Source organism: Chrysemys picta, chromosome 1, assembly GCF_011386835.1.
Source record: "Chrysemys picta bellii isolate R12L10 chromosome 1, ASM1138683v2, whole genome shotgun sequence".
Taxonomy (NCBI): domain Eukaryota; kingdom Metazoa; phylum Chordata; order Testudines; family Emydidae; genus Chrysemys; species Chrysemys picta.
In genome coordinates, this window is record NC_088791.1 from 56,447,992 (window position 1) to 56,468,165 (window position 20,174).

General features: G+C 38.1%; 1 protein-coding gene across 5 annotated transcripts in view; it reads right to left on the reverse strand.

The window, feature by feature from the left end:
- ADAMTS20 (ADAM metallopeptidase with thrombospondin type 1 motif 20) overlaps nt 1-20,174 on the reverse strand; it is a 185,196-nt gene that overhangs the window by 17,507 nt on the left and 147,515 nt on the right. For all 5 annotated transcript variants that reach the window (XR_010590518.1, XM_065557469.1, XM_065557482.1 and 2 more), the window contains 2 exons: nt 4,309-4,476; nt 880-1,053 (listed from right to left, as the gene is read on the reverse strand). Coding sequence is in view for 4 of the 5 variants with exons in the window: in XM_065557469.1 (XP_065413541.1) it covers nt 880-1,053; nt 4,309-4,476 (342 nt within the window). In the remaining variant the exon portion in view is untranslated. The remainder of the gene's footprint in view (nt 1-879; nt 1,054-4,308; nt 4,477-20,174) is intronic.

Sequence of the window (20,174 nt, forward strand, 5' to 3'; positions counted from 1 at the left end):
AATTTGGAACTTTGTTCCCCTAGTAGCCTGATTCTAAGAGGCAGCATCCCTGAGGATCAGCTTATAAATTAACATTACATAACAGCGAGGCTATCTGTGCATCTTCCTGGGTATGCTTCTTTTTTTAATTATCCACAATACTTGCTTCACATTTTTACTTATTTATTTTTTACAGTTACTATAATATCAAAACCATCTACAATTCTATGCCTTTGGATTTTCTTAAACTGTTTTATTTTATTTCTTATTTTTAAAGGCAAATCTTCACATTGTAAAACTTGTAAATAAAATAAATAAATATATGGAGATATACCTATCTCATAGAACTCAAAGGTGATTGAGTCCAGCCCACTGCCTTCACTAGCAGGACCAAGTTCTGATTTTTGCCCCAGATCCCTAAGTGGCCCCCTCATGGATTGAACTCACAACCCGGGGTTTAGGAGGCTAATGCTCAAACCACTGAGGGAGTTATCCCTCCCCCAATTGTGGAAAGAAATGTTCCCAAAAGGATTTTATCCTTGGAGTTTCTACTGACTACTTCATCTTTCATGACATTCCCTGCAGATATTTTCTATTCTTAAAAGGTGATTATATTATAGTTTCTGATTTTTGAAGCCTCCATTGTTAAACATATTCTACATTAGATACAGGTTACACGAGATTGAAGAGAGAACTATTACATTAAAATTAGTTTTAAACTCCCCCATTAGGGACCTGCTGATACTTTCTGCACTGTTTATGCCTACAACTTTAGACAAACACGTTCTTTATTAGAAAGAAAAAGTGCCTTTGAAATTTCATGCCACAGCTTTTGAATTTTGCAGGCCTGTTCACATTTGCAGGCCAGTTACTTCACATTAGTTGAAAGGCCATACTTACATCTTGCCATTCATCTGTCACCCATTGGTACGGCACACAGGCAGGCAGCCAACAGGGCTTCTGACTAGGGGGCTGGGCATCATGATTACACATTGCTTCATTCACTCGACCCCTGCCTTTCAGCCGACAGTAAACATCCCGTTGTTGAATCCCCACTCCACAGGTCACTGAGCACTAAAGAAAATACATAGACTTTAAGGTCAGAAGGGACCATTATGATCGTCTAGTCCGACCTGCACAATGCAGGCCACAGAATCTCACCCACCCACTCCTGTAACAAATCCCTAACCTATGTCTGAGCTATTGAAGTCCTCAAATCATGGTTTAAAGACTTTAAGATGCACAGAATCCTCCAGCAAGTGACCCCTGCAGAGGAAGGCGAAAAACCACTAGGACCTCTGCCAATCTGCCCTGGAGGAAAATTCCTTCCCGACCCCAAATATGGTGATCAGCTAAACCCTGAGCATGTGGGCAAGACTCACCAGCCAGAAACCTAGGAACGAATTCTCTGTAATAACTCAGACCCCATCCCATCTAACATCCCATACATAAAGAAAGAAGCCACCAAATATGGTGTCATTTCCATTATTGCATGTCATTCATAAACCAAGGTGCTTGCATATAACCCTTTTACACACTTATTACACTAACACAGTTCTGTTTTCTACTGTTTGTTAACATAGTTCAGGTGCTTACTTCAATTTTCTACATTTTTGTCACAGGAGATTTAGGATGAAAATGTCAAAGGGGTGTTTTTTCCACTGTAATTTGCTATAATTCTCCAGGACACATCTTTGGTTGCAAATTATAAGGATAATACTTTCAATTATATTTTAATAGGAAAAATGTACTGAAATGCAATTATTTATGATGCATTATTATACTGTAGAAATGTTATAATTTATTCTGTCTCAACATACCTTCACCCAGACACATGACTAGGGGTAGACTTGCCAAAGATGACTCAGACAAAACAAATTTAAGATGCAAAACAAAACATCTATTAATGCTAATACAACAAAATGTTTCAGAGTGTGTAACACTGGAGCACATTCACAAACTTCCACACAATCTCTGCTTCCAGTGCTGTACTAGATGTCTTTTATACAGCTGCCAAACCCTTACTGCCTCCATTTCTTTGAGTTACTAATTACCACACTGGTGATTCTGTAAGCTAGCTCCAGCAAGGTTGTCCCAGGCTTACTGGGCAATTGTCAGGGACTGACTGACCAATTCACAAAGCCATTTTCTTTCTAGAACAAACTTGGGAGTAGAGGCAACTGCCATTTTCTCTTCAGGTTAAACAGACTTTACATTAAGGGGCTGATGTTGGGAAGTCAAAAAAATTTAAATGCAAGTTTTTCCCCCCATTCACTGGGGAACACTGTTTTCTTCTGACTTTAGCAAAGCTGACACCTCATTGCAATACCCACTGTTCTCCTTAGAAAGGAAAATTGTAAGAAAAAGCGTTGACAGATGGTTTCACCTCTACTCTGGGGAAGAGTTGGAGAAATAGAATGTTACAGCAATTAAGGAAAAAAGGAATTAAAGAGGAGGATTGGTAAGTACCATTCATTCTCTATTTGTACCATAGACATAGGCATTCATAGATTGGGTCAGTTTTTCTGCTGTGTTCACTTCCTCTGGGTGTGGCAGAGAGGTGAGAATGTCAGGGTGCTGGTTGTAACTTCCTGATTCTCCACCTACCATTAGGTATAGGTCAGAGCAGCCTGGTTCACTAACCTGTGCCAGCTGGCTCTGGTAACCAAAGGACCATTTGCCAGCTACTGACTGCCAGAGTACATCATGCTGCAGGAACACCCCTTTGTGTACCTCAACACTTCTCCACACCCCCCACTAGACTCTCCCTCTCTTTGCACTGCCTGAGTAGCACAATGGAGCCAGGGTAAAGAACCTCCATAATATCAGGCTCCCAACGCAAGAGAGACTCTTAAACGACAAGGAAGCATCCTGGGGGTCTTTGTAGGGGAGATGGGTAGTGCAGGAAAAGAATGGAGCTTCTACCTCCCCCCATCAAGTTCTCCAAAGTCAGAGATCCCTAAACAGATAAAAAGGGGATGGGAAGAAACCCAGCTTTTGGCCAGGCCATTTGTCTGAGTTCCTCCCCTTCAATTCCAGGGGACTAAAGAATGTGTGTGAAACACTATTCAGTTAAACAGGTAAACTGATCTGTCCCATATATGCACAGAAGAATGACAGCAACCTGCAAGGTTGCTGATGAATACATTATTATATATATTATGCTAATACCATAGCCTGCAAATGTTAGTGTATATTCTATTGTTTATAGATGACGGACAACATTTTCAAAAGCATGTATGTGATGTAGGACACAGTGGGCTTCAGGCTTCCTGGTGCCTAAGACACTTTTGAAAAGTTTACCCTTAAAGAGCAAGTTAAAAGCAAAGTACTGCATGTGATGAATGATGACACAATACATTATTACACACTGATAAGAAAACCTCAAGAGATTTGGAGTTCTGTTTAAAAAAAAAATCACAGAATGTAAATGTTTATCTTAACAATTTCATCTTGAATATACATATAAGGCTAGCTTCCCTTCAAGAACAGGCTGCCTTGTGAGAGGAAAGCCCCGAACTATTAATCAGCAACGGATGCATATTATCAAATAGATTTTCATTTTCACTTGCAAATTTGTCAGTCATTTCTGTGATTTAATTTAAAGATAAAAGTAAGACCTTAGAGTGAGCCACTTCAGTTTAAATTGTAGATATAATTAGTGTGGGTATGAAACAAGCTTCCATATGAGGAGAGATTAATAAGACTGGGACTTTTCAGTTTGGAAAAGAGATGACTAAGGGGGGATACGATAGAGGTCCATGAAATCATGACTGGTGTGGAGAAAGTAAATAAGGAAGTGTTGTTTACTCTTTCTCATAACACAAGAACTAGAGTTCACCAAATGAAATTAATAGGCCGCAGATTTAAAACAAACAAAAGGAAGTATTTCTTCATACAACGCACAGTTAACCTGTGGGACTCTTTGCCAGAGGATGTTGTGAAGGCCAAGACTATAGTTCTTAAAAAAAGAACTAGATAAGTTAATGGAGGATAAGCCCATCGATGGCTATTAGCCAGAATGGGCAGGGATGGTGATCCTAGTCTCTGTTTGCCAGAAGCTGGGAATGGGCGACAGGGGATGGATCACTTGATGATTACCTGTTCCGTTCATTCCCACTCAAGCACCTAGAATTTGCCCCTGTCAGAAGACAGGATACTGGGTTAGATGGACCTTTGGTCTGACAAAGTATGGCCGTTCTTATGTGTGTAGCACATGAAGAACAACTTCTGTCTAGCACTTTAATTGAAGCAGTATGGCATTAATATGGCCTTTTATGCTTTGCTTAGAAGGAAGAGTGGTATATAATTACAGTAAATTTTACATACATCCTTCCACCTGTTGGCCTTCCATGCAGGGCATCTGACAGTTCTACAAACTTTGTGGATTCGAGGTTTCTTTAAATGTCTACAGTTTTCTTCCTCTAATTTAATTTGGATGCTGTTCACACAATGCACATCACGATACTTTATACCCTTTCCACAGGAAACGGAACACTGGAAAAGAAGAAATAGATTTGCTTTATTCCTTTGTCTTTATTAGAATTTTAAAATAACATAAAAAAACAAAAAAAGCAACCACTTACCATATGCCATAATACAAATAAGTAATAACTGTTTTATATTGTGCATGTCTACTTTGAAGTTACTATAGAAGTTGTTTCCTAATGAACAGTACTTATTGTTCACATCCTGGCCAACAATCAGTTAATTGTTCATTCATTCAATCAGTCATTTTTAAATATATGAGATCAGCCGTCAACTCACGAGATCTCATAAATATGCTGATTTCACAACAATTCATCCAGGCGTCTTCTGTTTGTAAATAAATATACTGCTCATTTGTGTGTGTATAAGAAAAGATGGGTTATATAATGAATCAGAATAAATCACGAACAAAACAAAACTCCTTTAGTTTCCACAATCTGTCTGAGAATGTGTCATATAGACCCTAGAGCCTCATGGAGTTTGTACTGTTTTTAATCCTATGTTAATATATCCTACTATATCCTGCGTTACTATATTTTTACATTTACTATATATTTACATAATTTACATTTATAATTTACATTTATTATTTTTACACTTATAATTCACATTTATATTATTTACATTTATATTTCAATGGGGCCAGGATTTCACCCCAACTCTCTCGCAGCTCTCTTCATTTCTGCAGATCCTATTTAGGTCCTGATCCTGCACTATGTAGTGTGTGGGCGGAATGGGTGTATTTCATACAAGTAAAATCAGCAATATTTGATGCTGAGATTGGAAATAAATTAATGAAACTGCTGCCTTTCAATATCTGAAGAATTAATGTAGCTGATAAATTCATTTCTGGAAAAATGTTGATATACAAAAGGAAATATTTTCTCTTTCAGTTTTCAGAAAGGGTACAGTTTAATTTATTCTAGGTTTTAGACTATGATTTATCGTAGGCCTTAGAAGTCTTGTGCAATTGCTTCCACTACAATCAGGTGGAGAACGATTACGCAATCAAAACGTCATTCATACACAGATGCAAAAAAGAAGACTTAGCCAAAGTGGGTAACCTCCCCTTTCTTCACAAATGCCAGCAGGTATTTCCTTCTTTCTCCTATCTAGTGTCCTTCATTAGGGGAATTTACATCACATCTCAATATAATCAACCTTGTAACATCATTTTCTATTTCCACAAAATAAAGTTTACAAAATACAGCCCCCTGGCTGCAAAAACGCTAAATCATCTTGCCTTAAAACTACTGGTGGCAAGCCACTCTACACAACTGTTTTGCTGAGACACACACATTTTACACAAAGGTGCTCATCACATTTAATTAAATAGGATGTTAACTTGCTCACTCAGGCCCTGACCTGCAAAGACTTAGGCATGTGCTTTAACTTCATACATGTAAATAGTCCCATGGATTTAAATGGGACTACTTATGTGTTTAAAGTTAAGCATATGCATAAATCTTTGCAGGTTTGGGACCTGAGCTGCATTTATTAAACATCATAATTGATATCATGTCTCTTTATGTAACTTTCACTATGTTTTTAAAACAAGCCTAGTGGCTTACCCCACAACTAACAGCATACAGTTCTAATTGGCAGTGACTACAATGAATGGATATGTTTCTAAACTAAATCATTTGTCCTTCATGTGAACCTTTCAATTTATGGCTTTAAAATGGTATGTATATAATTTAAAGGATTTGTGTTACATTTTGAACAATCCAAAGAGAGGAAAATGTGGTAAATGCTGCATATAAAACAATTTGCTGTAACTCAGCTATTTCTTTACCTTTATCTAAGACTAAGGTTGGTGAGAAAACCTGCAATTTTTACAAACCTTATAATTATAAAAGTATTTCAAAGATAAACTCTGATTTCAAAGGATTCAGATCTCAAAGCATCACACATTGTCTACACTTAAAAATCTAAAATACTAAGAAGACCTTGATACCTCGTAGCTCACTTAAAGTGTCTACAGATATTTAAAATAAGTAATAAAATGCATGTGCAAAGAAACACAAACTCTAAAGATTGTCCCTTTTCATTCTGTTTTTAATAGAATGGAACTATAGTACAGCACAAGCTCACTTCCCCATCTGATATAATAGGAAGAGAGCACATTCACATGGCTGGATGCCCCTCCTTCCTCAATGGTCTTCATCTGCCAATCATTAGTTAATCCTCAAAAGCTACTAGACACAGCCTTTCTAGCCCCTGTGGGCACTTCTTCATTCAAGAGATAGCATTACAAGAGCCCTGTTGTCAAAGAACTCTCTACTTACAAAGGTGCAATTCCTATAACAGAGAACACAAAGGTAAGCTTAGACTTTAATTCCTTGTTGCCCTTGCAATTAAAAAATCAAGACACTTTTCATATTATATTTACAAATAATTTGTTTCTAAGGTATATCCAGCAATAATTTGTTTAATAAAATGTGAATAATTTTAAACGGCCGATTGATGTCAAATAATAGTAATAAAATATGCACATAAATATTTTTCCCTCTGTAGCCTTATAGAGGCGACCTTCTAAAGACATTATTTTGCATGTGCTTAACTATACACTGAATATTTATGTTTAGTACTAACAATTCAAAACTTGAACTTCTTCTTTAAAATTAGTGAGCCAAATCCAACCTTGACATGCCTCCTTTAATTTCAAATTGTCTAAATTTGCATTGGCCCTGTCTCCAAAGAAGGTTGAAGATTTAATCTATTATAATTGCAACATAAATTAATAGTAGGTAGAATGTAAAAAGATCACTCATAGAATTTACAGGATACATTATATATATTGTATGAAGATATGATCCTAGGTTCTCTTATATAACGAAGTTCTACTATTAAACTTCATAGAGTAAGATTATACAGGAAACAGAAAATAAACAGAACCAAATGTTTTGGTCATCGATAGCAGTGGAGAGGGAACAGATGAGATGGTCATTCAAAAGGAAAATACAAGACATAATGATTATAGGACTATAGGTGGTCCAAACAGTTTCTTTTAAAGTTTGTTATCTCTAATATTGTTCATTCAAGTGAAAATGGTTAAAGCCTGCTGAAATGTATTAGATGTCTCAATGAAAATGTGAAACCACAAATGAAAGATTACCTAACAGATATTTACAGAAGAAAACTAGGACTTAATGATTCTTAAAGTTGTTTACATTTGTAACGAAGAACATTTAATTTAATTGTGGGAAATGGACTTTCATTTTTCAGTTATATAAATTTGTATAAATAATCCCAAATTAAAACCATCAATAAAACCTAACGAATGGTTTTTAAATGGCAGTAAATGACATGAAAATTTGTCTTGGACTTTCCAGTTTGTACCAAGAAAATTTTAAATTAACTGAGAAACAATAGTTGCAACAATGATTTTATTTTTAACATAGAGGTTATTTTTTACTTCATGCCTATCTAATACCTTCTGAAATAACTAAATAAATCAGAATAGTTTGGGATTATATTTAAAAAAAATTCAAAATGCAATTCAGACCTCATACTTTAAGAGTAACCTTTCTAGAAAACCTACAGACAGGATCTATAGATTTTGTATCCTTTTCTCTGTTACATGTATCTCAGATTAAGGACCTGATCTTGAATTCCTGCACACCCAAAACTCCCATTCATTATAGGGATCAGGACTCAAATTAGTAACTTCACTGTGTGGGCTATATTATTTATGTTCCAATAGACTGTTTGTTTTAATTCACCAACATTTTAGTGGCTACTCAAAACATGAAAGTCTGATTGACTTGTTTAATGTACTTTTGTTGTTTCAGTGCTCACACCATCTATGGAAGGAGGAACAATCCTTGATATACCAGTAATAAAAAAAATACTGATGATAAACATTTACTGCATTTTAAATTCTTATTCAGCATAGTTTACTGTTGTCATTCAATTTGTAAACCTCAATTTCTACAAAATTATTTAAAACCAAACAGACTAACAAATCAAAAAGAACCCCAAACAATGCAGATACTGCTCAACATGTGTAAGAGTGGCAGAATTGGACTTTAGGGCCTGATCCAAAGTCCATTCTCATCAATGGAAAGACTCTCACTGACTTCAAGTGGGGCTTAGATCAGATCTTTGTTAATTAGCATACAGTAGAACCTCAGAGTTACGAACACCTCAGGAATGGAGGTTGTTCACAACTTTGAAATGTTCATAACTCTCCACAAAACATTACAGTGGTTCTTTCAAAAGCTTACAACTGAACATTGACTTAATACAGCTTTGAAACTTCACTATGTAGAAGAAAAATGCTGCTTTTAACCGTCTTTATTTAAATGAAAAAAGCACAGAGACAGTTTCCTTCCCTTGTCAATTTTTTAAAAACTTTCCCTATACTTGTTTAGTAGTTTACTTTAATGCAGCACTGTACAGTCTGCTGCTGCCTGATTGCGTACTTCCGGTTCCAAATGAGGTGTGTGGTTGATGGGTCAGTTTGTAATTCTGGTGTTCATAACTCTGAGGTTCTACTGTAGTAGTTACATGGCTCAGTTGTGCTATCTATGCACAGGCCTGCATTTCTAGCCGGGTTCTCTGATGCATGGGAGGAGCACACCACCTCTTTGTGAGGTTTAGCTCTCTGCCAATTTTGTTCTACAGGCTGTTATGAAGGGGGCATCCCCAGAGGAGGGAGCAATCCCATTGTTCCTTTAAAAGCAAGGACTGCAATCTATACCTGGATCTGTTCTTGTTGTGCAAGGTCAAGGAGGTCCCTTGTCCTCTTCCACTCTGCACACTTCCATAGGAGCCAGGCACAATTTGGCCCATAGTGCTCAGCACAGATATAACACTTTTATTTGTATAACATATTTTAAAAGCAGGTTAGTTATTTTTGACTTATTGATTATAAACTTGAATTGACTTTGGAGTTGTATGAAGAACACATTTTCCATATATCATGGATCACATGTGTAGAAAGACTTCCACGGGAACTTTATATCTTGGAAGAAATATGAATATTTTTCTTAAAACAAATACAAGTTGAAAAATATTGCACAACTTTTTTATCTGGAAATTTTAGCATTTGTCTCAACATGGGTTAAGATAATATTTTCCATATTGCAGATCCTTTAAAAAATATTATAAAACTGTGCTGAAAAGCTGGAGTTGATTAATATCGTTCAAAGTCATTCCGTAACCCTGGTAACTAGGAGTCATTGGTTAAGTCTTTTTTCGGTATTAAAATTTTATGAGGATCAGCCTGATGCAGCTGCTGGCACTCCCCAAAGTGTACAAGTTAATTCTTATGCAGAAGGAGCATAATCAATTGCTAGCAAATTAAGGCTCTTTTGAAACAGCTTAAATAGAATTCTGAGCAGTTGCAATAAATAAAGCTTTACTGGAAGGTTTTAGATGTATCCTTTTTTATAGATACGTTGAAAAAAAAACAAGCAGTTGGATTTTTCTTGGAATTTTAGTCTACATTTATTTTAACTTCTTTTCAAAGGGAACATTTTGTGTCCGTACTCTAACCAGGCCAAATGGGATTTTCCAGACTCCACTTTGAAAACAGCTTAGCAAGTGGAAAGGCTATAAACAGCTCCACCTTGTGCTTTTATTCGCAAGTGAATGGCATAAGAGTTGTAAGGCTGTGGCCAAGAGGGGGAAAGTAGCATCTAAAGAGAATAATATATTACCACTGTGTGTATTATTAAAAAAAAAAAAAGCCTTTTAGGTGTGATTGTGTGACTATACAGAGCCAGCATATTCAAAGATTACAAACTCATACAAACTGCAAGAAATTGGACTAAAAACTTTCAAATTCTAAGGCTCAATCCAGAACCTACTCCAGTGAGGTAACAGGGATTAGAAAAATGTTGGATTTCCTGTTGTGATCTAGGAGGCATGTTAGAGAAGGGAGGAGACAGCACTACAATGCCTTGTACTCTAATGATTTTTGGTTGGCACAATGGCTCCTAGGGCCATAGTCAAGTAGGAGTAGTTTAAGCTGCTCTAAAACTATGCAAGGACTATAATGGTTCTTGGTTAGCTGCAGGATGGTGACTCCTTAAATGGCTTCTTAGCCCAGCTGTGCCCAGTGCAGGGGCCAGCTGGGAGCTACTTCAGTCCCTGCCATTAGTTAGAGCAGGCTCTCTTCATGCCCCCTTTCAGCTGGCCCTGCCTCCCCCGGGCTGGAGGGTTAGAAGTGGTGGTGTAGAGTTGTTACACCAACTCTGCACCAAATATGCATTCCCTCTCTGCTGAAGGAATTCTCAGCTGGAGAAATTCACAGGGTTTCCCTCCCCTTTGCAATTGTGGAGCATTGCGAAGGGGCCACATCAGACTCTAGAATTGGGCCTGTGTCACTGATTTTTAAGTTACTAACTCTTTATTAAAATAAAGTGAGTTCTTTACAGCACAAATTACTGTAATACACAAACATTATGTTTAACATTGTACACTAAAGGAGAGGGTGACAGACATAAAAGACCAGAGAAACCAGCAGAGCTGAGGCAGCAGAGCTTATCATAGGTATGTATGTTATACAGTCATTGCAATGATTATCATTAATTTCATCCTACCTTGCCCAACTTCAATTAGTTCATATTCCTCTTACTATTAGGGTGACCAGATAGCAACTGTGAAAAAACAGGACGGGGGAGGTAATAGGCACCTATATAAGAAAAAGTCCCCAAAAACGGGACTGTCCCTATAATAACGGGACATCTGGTCACCCTACTTACTATGGTGTTAGAAAACAGGTTAAGAGGCTATGAAGTGCCTCTTTACTGTTATGTGCAGGCTCACTCATTGTGTGTTGCAATGTGGGGGTGAGAAAGTGGCAACCAACAAGCTTCAACAACATGCTTCATAAGCTAGAAACCTGGACTCCTCAAAGTCAGAATTCAGACCAGGGCACAACACAAAAATGGCACTAGCAGCAGTACAAGATGACCTCTTTGTGTCCTGGACATAGGTAAGATCTCCATGCTCAGCCTGCTGGATCTTTGACACAGTGGACTGCAAGACACTACTAACACAACTACATGTCAAAGCAGGAATAGATGGCCCAACACTACAGTGGCTCCATTCCTCTCTAGCTGAACTCACAGAGGTGTGATGTGTAACTGCTTCTCCTTCCTGAAGGCCCTCACTTATGGGCTCCTGCATAACAGTTCAGTATCTACATGAGCCTACTGGGAGATAGTAAGATACTATGGGCTCAGCTGCCAAAAGCATGGTGATAACACTCAATTATATATCCCATTCTCAACTGATGCAACCAGATTACTACACAAGAAAATATCAAAAAGGTTCAGTGTCAGGAAGCATGAGAGTCATGTCATGTGTGTTAAAAGTGTTCTGTTTTTTATATAAGAAATATGGTGACTACTGAATTTAATAACATTCATTTGTTCCAAATGCTCACTCTTATTTGTATATTGCCCAGACAATTTTCTAAAACACTGATTGCACAACGGATAACATTTTTCATGAACCTTTGTACTGAAAGCAGCAAAGAAATTATACACACTCATTTCTATGCCACTGTAAAATTATATATTCCTAGATGAAAATTAACCCAGGGGGCTGTTTGAGTTTATTAAATCAGGTTCCTTGTGCTGTCAATAATAGAGTATGTTTATTTATTGACATTAAAAAAAACAGATGGATTTTATTTTCAAAGAAATGGCATGTTGTAGTATTTTATTAGCAAGAAATAATTTTTGTATTTTATCTATGTTACTTCATGGGGACTTCTGAGTCAGCTCTTGGAGAAGTAGGTTTTGCATTGTTTGTAGGTGGCTACAACATTTCAATTAATTCCATCAATTATAAAATCCTTTGTAACCCCTCCTTAAAACTCTCCTATGCTGTGATGCCTACAAAATACTTGACAATGGTTTGACAGCTAATGTGTGGTGTCCACTGCTTATCATGTGAATTAGTATTGTGTCATTGATACCTTGTGCTCCCGCAATCTGTTATATCCAACTTTTTTTTTTATACTGAGCCTGTAAGCTCTTTTGCCCAAGGACCATCTTTTATTATGTGTGTACAGTGCCTAACATAATGGGGCTCTGATTTCTGACTGGGGCCCCATGGCTCTCTGCAATACAAATAAATAGTATTTAAATAGCAGTGGCACAGACACACATTGAAGGAAAAATTACACCCACCCCAAAACCAGCTATGAAACTGGTCATAGAATTTAAAAGGATGAAATTCTGCCCCATTTTATAACCAATACAGCCCCTTTGACCTCAGTCATTTTGCACGAGTTGCAAGGCAAGGCAAAATTAGACCTATGGAATTCATAGAGTAGAAAAGTATTGGTCCAGTGTATCATGTCTTCTTGTCAATAGAGAATATTCCCTTGAATACATTTTCTAGTGTTCTGTCCAGTTTAGTTTTAAATGTTTCAAGTATTGTGATGTCCACCACTTGTCATGGGAGACTATTCAAACCCTAATAAATCTTATTTTTACTTTTCTAGAATACAGTCTAAACATTCACTTAGTTATGTTTCATTATTTCAATTTATACTACATAGCACCTTAATTTCTCTCCTCTTTTTTGTTTCCACTCTTCTGCTAACATAACCCCCTTTGCTGTCTTTTAGCCAAGCTAATTATTTCATCTTTCCTCATAAAACAATCCCTGCTGTTCCTTGACATTTTTTTGTTGCTTTTTTCTGAACTCTCTCTAATGTATGTTTCTAGTAAGGCAGTCCTTTCAACTGAACCCAATATTTCAAATTCAGTAAGTTGAATCACAACCATTTAGGGCTGGATTCTGCCATCTTTATTCAAGCTGAGTAATACCTTACTCCATGAGTAGTGTGATGGGGCAAGGACAGATGCCTATAATAAAGTAGGGGGAGACAGATATATTAGCCACAGGTTAAACAAATCCCTGGTACCAGGATAAATATATGGCAGCTGCTCCAGGTCAATTAAGACACCTGGGGCCAGTTAAGATCTTTCCAGAAGGCAGGGAGGAGAGCTAGCTTGATTGGGACACCTGAAGCCAATCAGGGGCTGGCTAAAACTAGTTAAAAAAAGCCTCCCAGTTAGTCAGGAGCTGTAGGAGGAAGTTGTGCTGTTAGAGAGACTGAGCAGTACATACTGTATCAGGTACAAGGAAGGAGGCCCTGAGGTAAGGGTGAAGTGGATCTTGAGGCAGTGGGGGCTGCTGTGGGGAAGTAGCCCAGGGAATTGTACATGTCCTGTTTCTAAAAAGTCAGCTACCACAGCTGATACTATTAGGGTCCCTGGGCTGGAGCCTGGAGTAGTGGGTGGGTCTGGGCTCCTCCCTTTGCCCCCTGATTAATCACTGAGACTGGGAGACAACAGACTGTGCAAGGGAAGATAACTTTTCCTCCCCTCCCTTGCTGGCTTATGATGAAAAAGGCTCAGTAGGCTGTGACCCTTGCCTCTAGAGAGAGAAGGGCTATGTGCAGGATCACAGTGAGCCTCTGAGGCTAGCAAAATCTCCCAGGAAATGTGGGAGCCATGGAGACAAGGACAGAACTTTGTCACAGTTTCATTGAAACAAATCATAGAATATCAGAGTTGGAAGGGACCTCAAGAGGTCATCTAGTCCAACCCCCTGCTCAAAGCAGGACCAATTCCCAGCTAAATCATCCCAGCCAGGGCTTTGTCAAGCCGGGCCTTAAAAACCTCCAAGGAAGGAGACTCCACCACCTCCCTAGGTAACGCATTCCAGTGTTTCACCACCCTCCTAGTGAAATAGTTTTTCCTGATATCCAACCTGGACCTCCCCCACTGCAACTTGAGACTATTGCTCCTTGTTCTGTCATCTGCCACCACTGAGAACAGCCGAGCTCCATCCTCTTTGGAACCCCCCTTCAGGTAGTTGAAGGCTGCTATCAAATCCCCCCTCATTCTTCTCTTCTGGAGACTAAACAATCCCAGTTCCCTCAGCCTCTCCTCATAAGTCATGTGCTCCAGACCCCTAATCATTTTTGTTGCCCTCCGCTGGACTCTTTCCAATTTTTCCACATCCTTCTTGTAGTGTGGGGCCCAAAACTGGACACAGTATTCCAGATGAGGCCTCACCAATGTCGAATAAAGGGGAACGATCACTTGAGATGAGACTACAGCATAAAGTACAACTCAGTGTGAGTAAGAATGACAAAAACTGACCCATAGAAAGGAATGTGGATGCAAATGATGCCCAAATATTACACTAGTCTCTTTTGCTGCCATTTTACATTGCAATTTCATGTCCACTTTGCTGTCAATTGTCACACCTCACTCCAAGTCTCTTGATGTTACCTTTTTCCAGATTTCTACCTTCACCCCATAGAGTATATGTGCTTTGAGTTATTTTCCCCAAATATGTAAGATTGTAACTTTCAAACTTTAGTGATTGTTTTCCTCCTAATACTTATTCCATTATTATGGAAGCACATGTCACAGCTCCATAATTAAGGCTGATTTGAACTTTGAATGCCTATTTTTAGTGCAATCTATTTGTTGTGTATGAAGAATACAGTGCATCTGCACAATTACAGCACTTACACTTTCAATACAAAATTAATTTTCTGATGATTTCAGTAAATTCATTAGATTGAGTTAAAATTATTTTTAAATGGGTCCTTTCATAACTCTAAGACTTTTTTTTTTGTCCCCAATGATCTCAGCTCAGTTATTACCTATTTATACTAAAATTCGCAGAGGTAAATCTTGAGTAGATCTGGTACAATGGGTAGGTTTTTAAAAAATATTTAGGGTTAAGTCAGTTACCCTTTTATCATTCATAACTGAAAATTACTCTTTCAGCAGAAGCTGACGTATAACATTTTCAGAGAAACTCATGAAGAATGATCCTCTACCAAAATGACTGCCCTCTTGTACTCTTCTTAATGGTACTAAAACCACAGGATACCTTAGTAAACATAGCTACACCTTCAATCTCTTGCTTCTTGGAGTGTTCTGCTCTACCCCTTGAAAGCATAGGGCAATCTTCTTTCCTAGGCCAGTTTGGCTTTATGCCCATTGGCCATTTTTGCTAAGGTCAGCCTGTGGCATCAGTCCCATTGAGAGCAGTGGGAGATGGTGGCTATTTTGAGGCAGCCATCTTAACCATGCACAGCATATTTGCCTTAGTCCCATTAAAATAATTGGGTGATGGTGGTTCTTTTTAAAAGAGGACAAGCCTCTGTGACTAATAACGCCTATTTCTTATATGCCACTTTTCATCGTAGGTCTCAAAGCATGTAATCTTTAATGTATCAATTCACCAACACTCCTATAAGGTAATGAAGAAATAATAGCTCCATTTCACATATGGGGAACTGAGGCACAGAGACATGAAGCGGCTTGCATAAGATCACACAAAGTCCATGCTGGAGCAAGAAATTGAACCCAGCTCTCCACTCTCCTCACCCAGAGTTCTAGCCCAGGGACCATCCTTCCCATTCACTGAGTTTCTTGGAGATTTTTTGTCATCCCTCTGCTGAAAGAGGGACATTCTATTATGAAGAATAATAGCAAAAAATGGCTCTTACTCCAAATATTTATTTTCAAACCTACTTGTTGCATTATATCTATTTAATAGGGAGGGCATATAGGGAAAGTGTGTGTGCACACAACACATGTGAATGGGAGTCTGAAAGGCAGGAGGGAGACAACTGAGGCTCTGTGTGCAGGGAAATGTAGAGACCAGAAAAGGAAAATTGGGATGTAGAGGTCTACACTCCCTGTACTATAGGCTGCTCTGGTGATGCAAAGCAGCTTTAAACCAGTCTGCTCTGGCTTTTTATGCAGCTCCGAAATGACCGAAAGCATTCAGAGTACAGCTGTAAATCTACTCCTGAAATTTAAAATAAATAAATCTCAGGTTGACAAACTATATTTCTAACGATGTGAAGATACGCAGTATAGTAGTATTTGGGTTGGGTTTCTTGTATAGTGTTCATATGTGACATTTTTAGTCTTTTTTTAAAAAACAGACATTTCCAGATAACAAACTAGTTTAAGATGAAGATAGGGTCAGAGCTGCTAGACCCCAGCAGCGGCAAGGCTGGCCAATAACCTGATTTCCCTGCCCTTAGATTAATTCTCTCCTCCTGTGAAGCTGCTCCTAAGTCTTTATTCCATATCAGATCTCCTGGGGCAATCTGGTGCAGTAGATATATCTACATTTCCCATGGGAAAGAAGGTCCTTCTGTGATTAGAGCTCCCCTTACAGTCATACTAAAAAGCTGCAGATATTTTCAGATGAACGTATTGCAAATCAAGGAGCTAGTGGGGCGGGGGAGGAAATTCCTGCCTAAGCAGAGCAGCAGTTTTATCTCAATAGGTGCATAAGAAAGATAAGCATCTCCTTCTGCAATTTTTTGAAATAAAATGAGAACTCATTTGGAAAGTTAAACACTTAAAAGTTAAAATGCTTCTCTATAGAACTTAGCTTTTTCTGTCTAGTTGAATTTTAAAGAGAGATTTATAATAGGCTTCCATTTATTTGGCAGCCAAAATAGTTTAAACTTAATTAAAGCAAATTTTAGGTCTTTCCATTACATAGTACCACAGTTTCTTTTGGGAGATTCAACTACATCCACAATTTTTAAGGGTACGTTCATTGTATTAAAGTGTGTCTGATATTAGAAATTAATAATATAGTACTTGGAAATATTTTCATAGTTGCTTTTTAAGCAGTGTCCTCTTTTTAAATTGGACTGATAATTTTTTTGCAAATGAATGACCATCATGCATTTTATATATGCACAGTGAGTATTTTCTCCTGAAGTTCTAGACTGTGTTCTTTTCTCCTTACAAAATTTAAAATACAGTAATTGATCTTTTTTATTTAAAAGGAGACCTAAGACCAGTAGTTTTATTTACATTGCTCCTCTTCTGTGTGTAGAAGAACATAACTTAGCGCCTATATGAGATTTTCTTTGTAGTGCTCAAAGCACTCTCCAAAGGTGTTAGTCTCATTTTACAGATGAGAAAATAGAAGTGCAGCTGATGTCAAGTACACTTTGGACACTTTGCATGAGGGTGACAATATGCAGTATGTTCCTGCTGCAGCAAATGTGAGGATGAAAAGATAATTATCTGTTTGCCTCATCCAAACTGCCATTTACTTCAATAAAAAGTGATACTATTGCTGCCGTCCTTATGTATCCCTCATTCCTCCCTGCAATACTTGAGATGACGAGGTTGCAAAAATAATTATATTTGTAATACAAAGTTGCAACAATCAAAAGATGTGTGAGAAGTGGTGTTTATACCCTTGAATTCCAATATGGGTGCAGAGCACAGGACTATGAAGTAAGAACTTTTTACTATCTCTTATGGGCCCTGAAAGTTCTATCTGTGGCTCTGAGGAAATCTGTCAGCTTCCTGAATGAATTAGAGATTCTATTTCTGCCTTGTACTCTGAGGTAAAATGGGTGTGGTGTGGCATTCCAGGGCACCATGCTTATTGCGTCTCATTTTTAAACTGATTTGCAATATTAACATGCCAATTTTACAAGTAAAAATGTGCTTTCTAACTGCTGGTCCTGCAAACCCAGCTTGGACTCTGAAAATCAAGCTGGATTCATTCTTTCTTACACACTGTCAATTGTGATAAGGATTCTGGTTAAATTATGCCTTCACTCATACCTGTGCAGTCATTTTGAGTCTGATTCTCCAGAATCACTCTCAGTGTAAAGTTTTTCTGAATTCAGTTTTTGACCATTGGAGAATTCCCCCAGCAAGGGCAATCATTGGGTGGCACGGAGTGAATATCCGCTCCTAACTACCCCCAACAGGGGGAGCAAGGACAAGGGAAATGAGGTATGACAGGTTGCAGATACAGATCAGTTAATCTCCAGCTGATGTAACTTGCATTGAGTGATGAGACAGGCACAGAATGGCCCCAGTACAAGGTGACTAATCCATTGAAGTCAATGGAAGCTTTGCCATTGACTTGAATAGGGGCAGGCATAGGCCCGTAATTCCAATAGGTCCCAAATTAATTATGAGATGAAGCTACCGTGAAGCATGTTATAATGCATTTTCTTAAACCAACAGAACTTCGGTGAACCAAGTGCTTTTCAAAACAGCAAAGGCCTGACAGTGTTGTAAGTCTGAAGTCACTCCACTGAAGTCAATGGAATAACACCAAAGTAGGTGAGGGGAGAATCAAGCCCCCAAATGCCTGAGCTCTTGCTATGGATTAAGAGCATGCAAAAATGCCACTTCTGAAAACTACATAATTTGATATTTTGAACAAGGGATAATAAACCATCTAAAACTGACAAAATAATATATTCTGTTTGCTATTCTCAATCAATTCATTGACTTGCATTTATTTTTTTAAATTATAAGTGTGTCCATACTGAAAACAAAGGCTGAGTTTCAGCCTTATTTATACAAGTCCCTAAAAAAGGGGCTGATGGTATCCCTGTGGTCTAACGAGCACAGAATGTCTAGTATACAGGAGTGTGAAGTACAGACCACACAAACTCAGATGCTCATTCCGAACTCCTAGGGATAGAAAGATTTGCCATGCTTACCAGTAGCTGCTTCTGGTGAAAAGATTAGGTTCCACATTCTAGATGAAGTTTTGTCTGTGTTCTTTCAGCTGAAGAGTGATGGTTCTGCCTTGGTTGGGAGTGACTATAGAGTGAAAACTGATGAGGCTGGGTAAGATCGTGTGGTTGAGAGGATAGAGGAGTAATAAAGGATAAACAGTAGCCTTTCACAGAAGTCCAAGCTAAACCCCAAAGTCCTCATTATTATAATTCCCAGATGGGTGTACACAACATTCAAATCCAAATTTCATATTCTGAAATTGAATTTAACTCAAATTTTGGAATTTGTCCGAAGCTGAATACAAATGAACACAACCCAGAGACAGCCATTCCCACTATATTTCCAGTAAGCATATACTGGAAAATACCTGAAGGCAAAATGTTTTTGTGGTATTCCGTGTTATGATAGCACCATTTCATAAGCATGGTGAAGCATTCATTAAGAGTTCCGGATGGAAAATTGTCGCAGACAGTAAGAAGAAAACGACAGCAGGATACAAGATGAACACAAGACAGGCAAAGATGGAAGAAAGGGTAGAAGAGAGATTATCAGAAGAGAAAATAATGTATATATAGGACAGAATACAAAATAGGGAAAGCCTACAGAGGCAATATTCTCCTTTGTATACAGATATGAATACTGGACTCAAAACCCCAAACCAAATATGAATCTGAGACCTGTCCTCCAGAAACTACTTTCTTCCAGGTTTTTGCCATTCTGAAGAGGTACTCAAATGGAGGCAAGAGTAATCCACTGGGGAACCAGCTAGCACTGGCAAAATTAAGGATGGCCCTATGTTATATAGGGTAGATAGTAATAGTCTCTAAGGTTCTATAATTGAAATGCCTGAACGTGGCTTGAGCTATCTAAACAGAACTGTGTGTTAGCACAAAACTTTTAACTGTGCTAGATTTTTGTGATTGCTTTTAATATTTAAAGAGAGTAGTTACTATTTCCTGAGTGAATAACAAATGATTTTTAACAGCAATGTCTGTCATGTTTGGCACCTCATTTAACATTCCTTTTTTAGATTCCATTTAATCTCCTTATTATTCCTACCTTACTCACTCTTGACTTGAATTCATGGCATCTGGTTACCAGCTGAGAATTAGACAAACATGTATTCCGTTCTTCTGCCATCACTTTGCTCGTGGACTTCTCCCTCACGTGCAGCCCAAAATG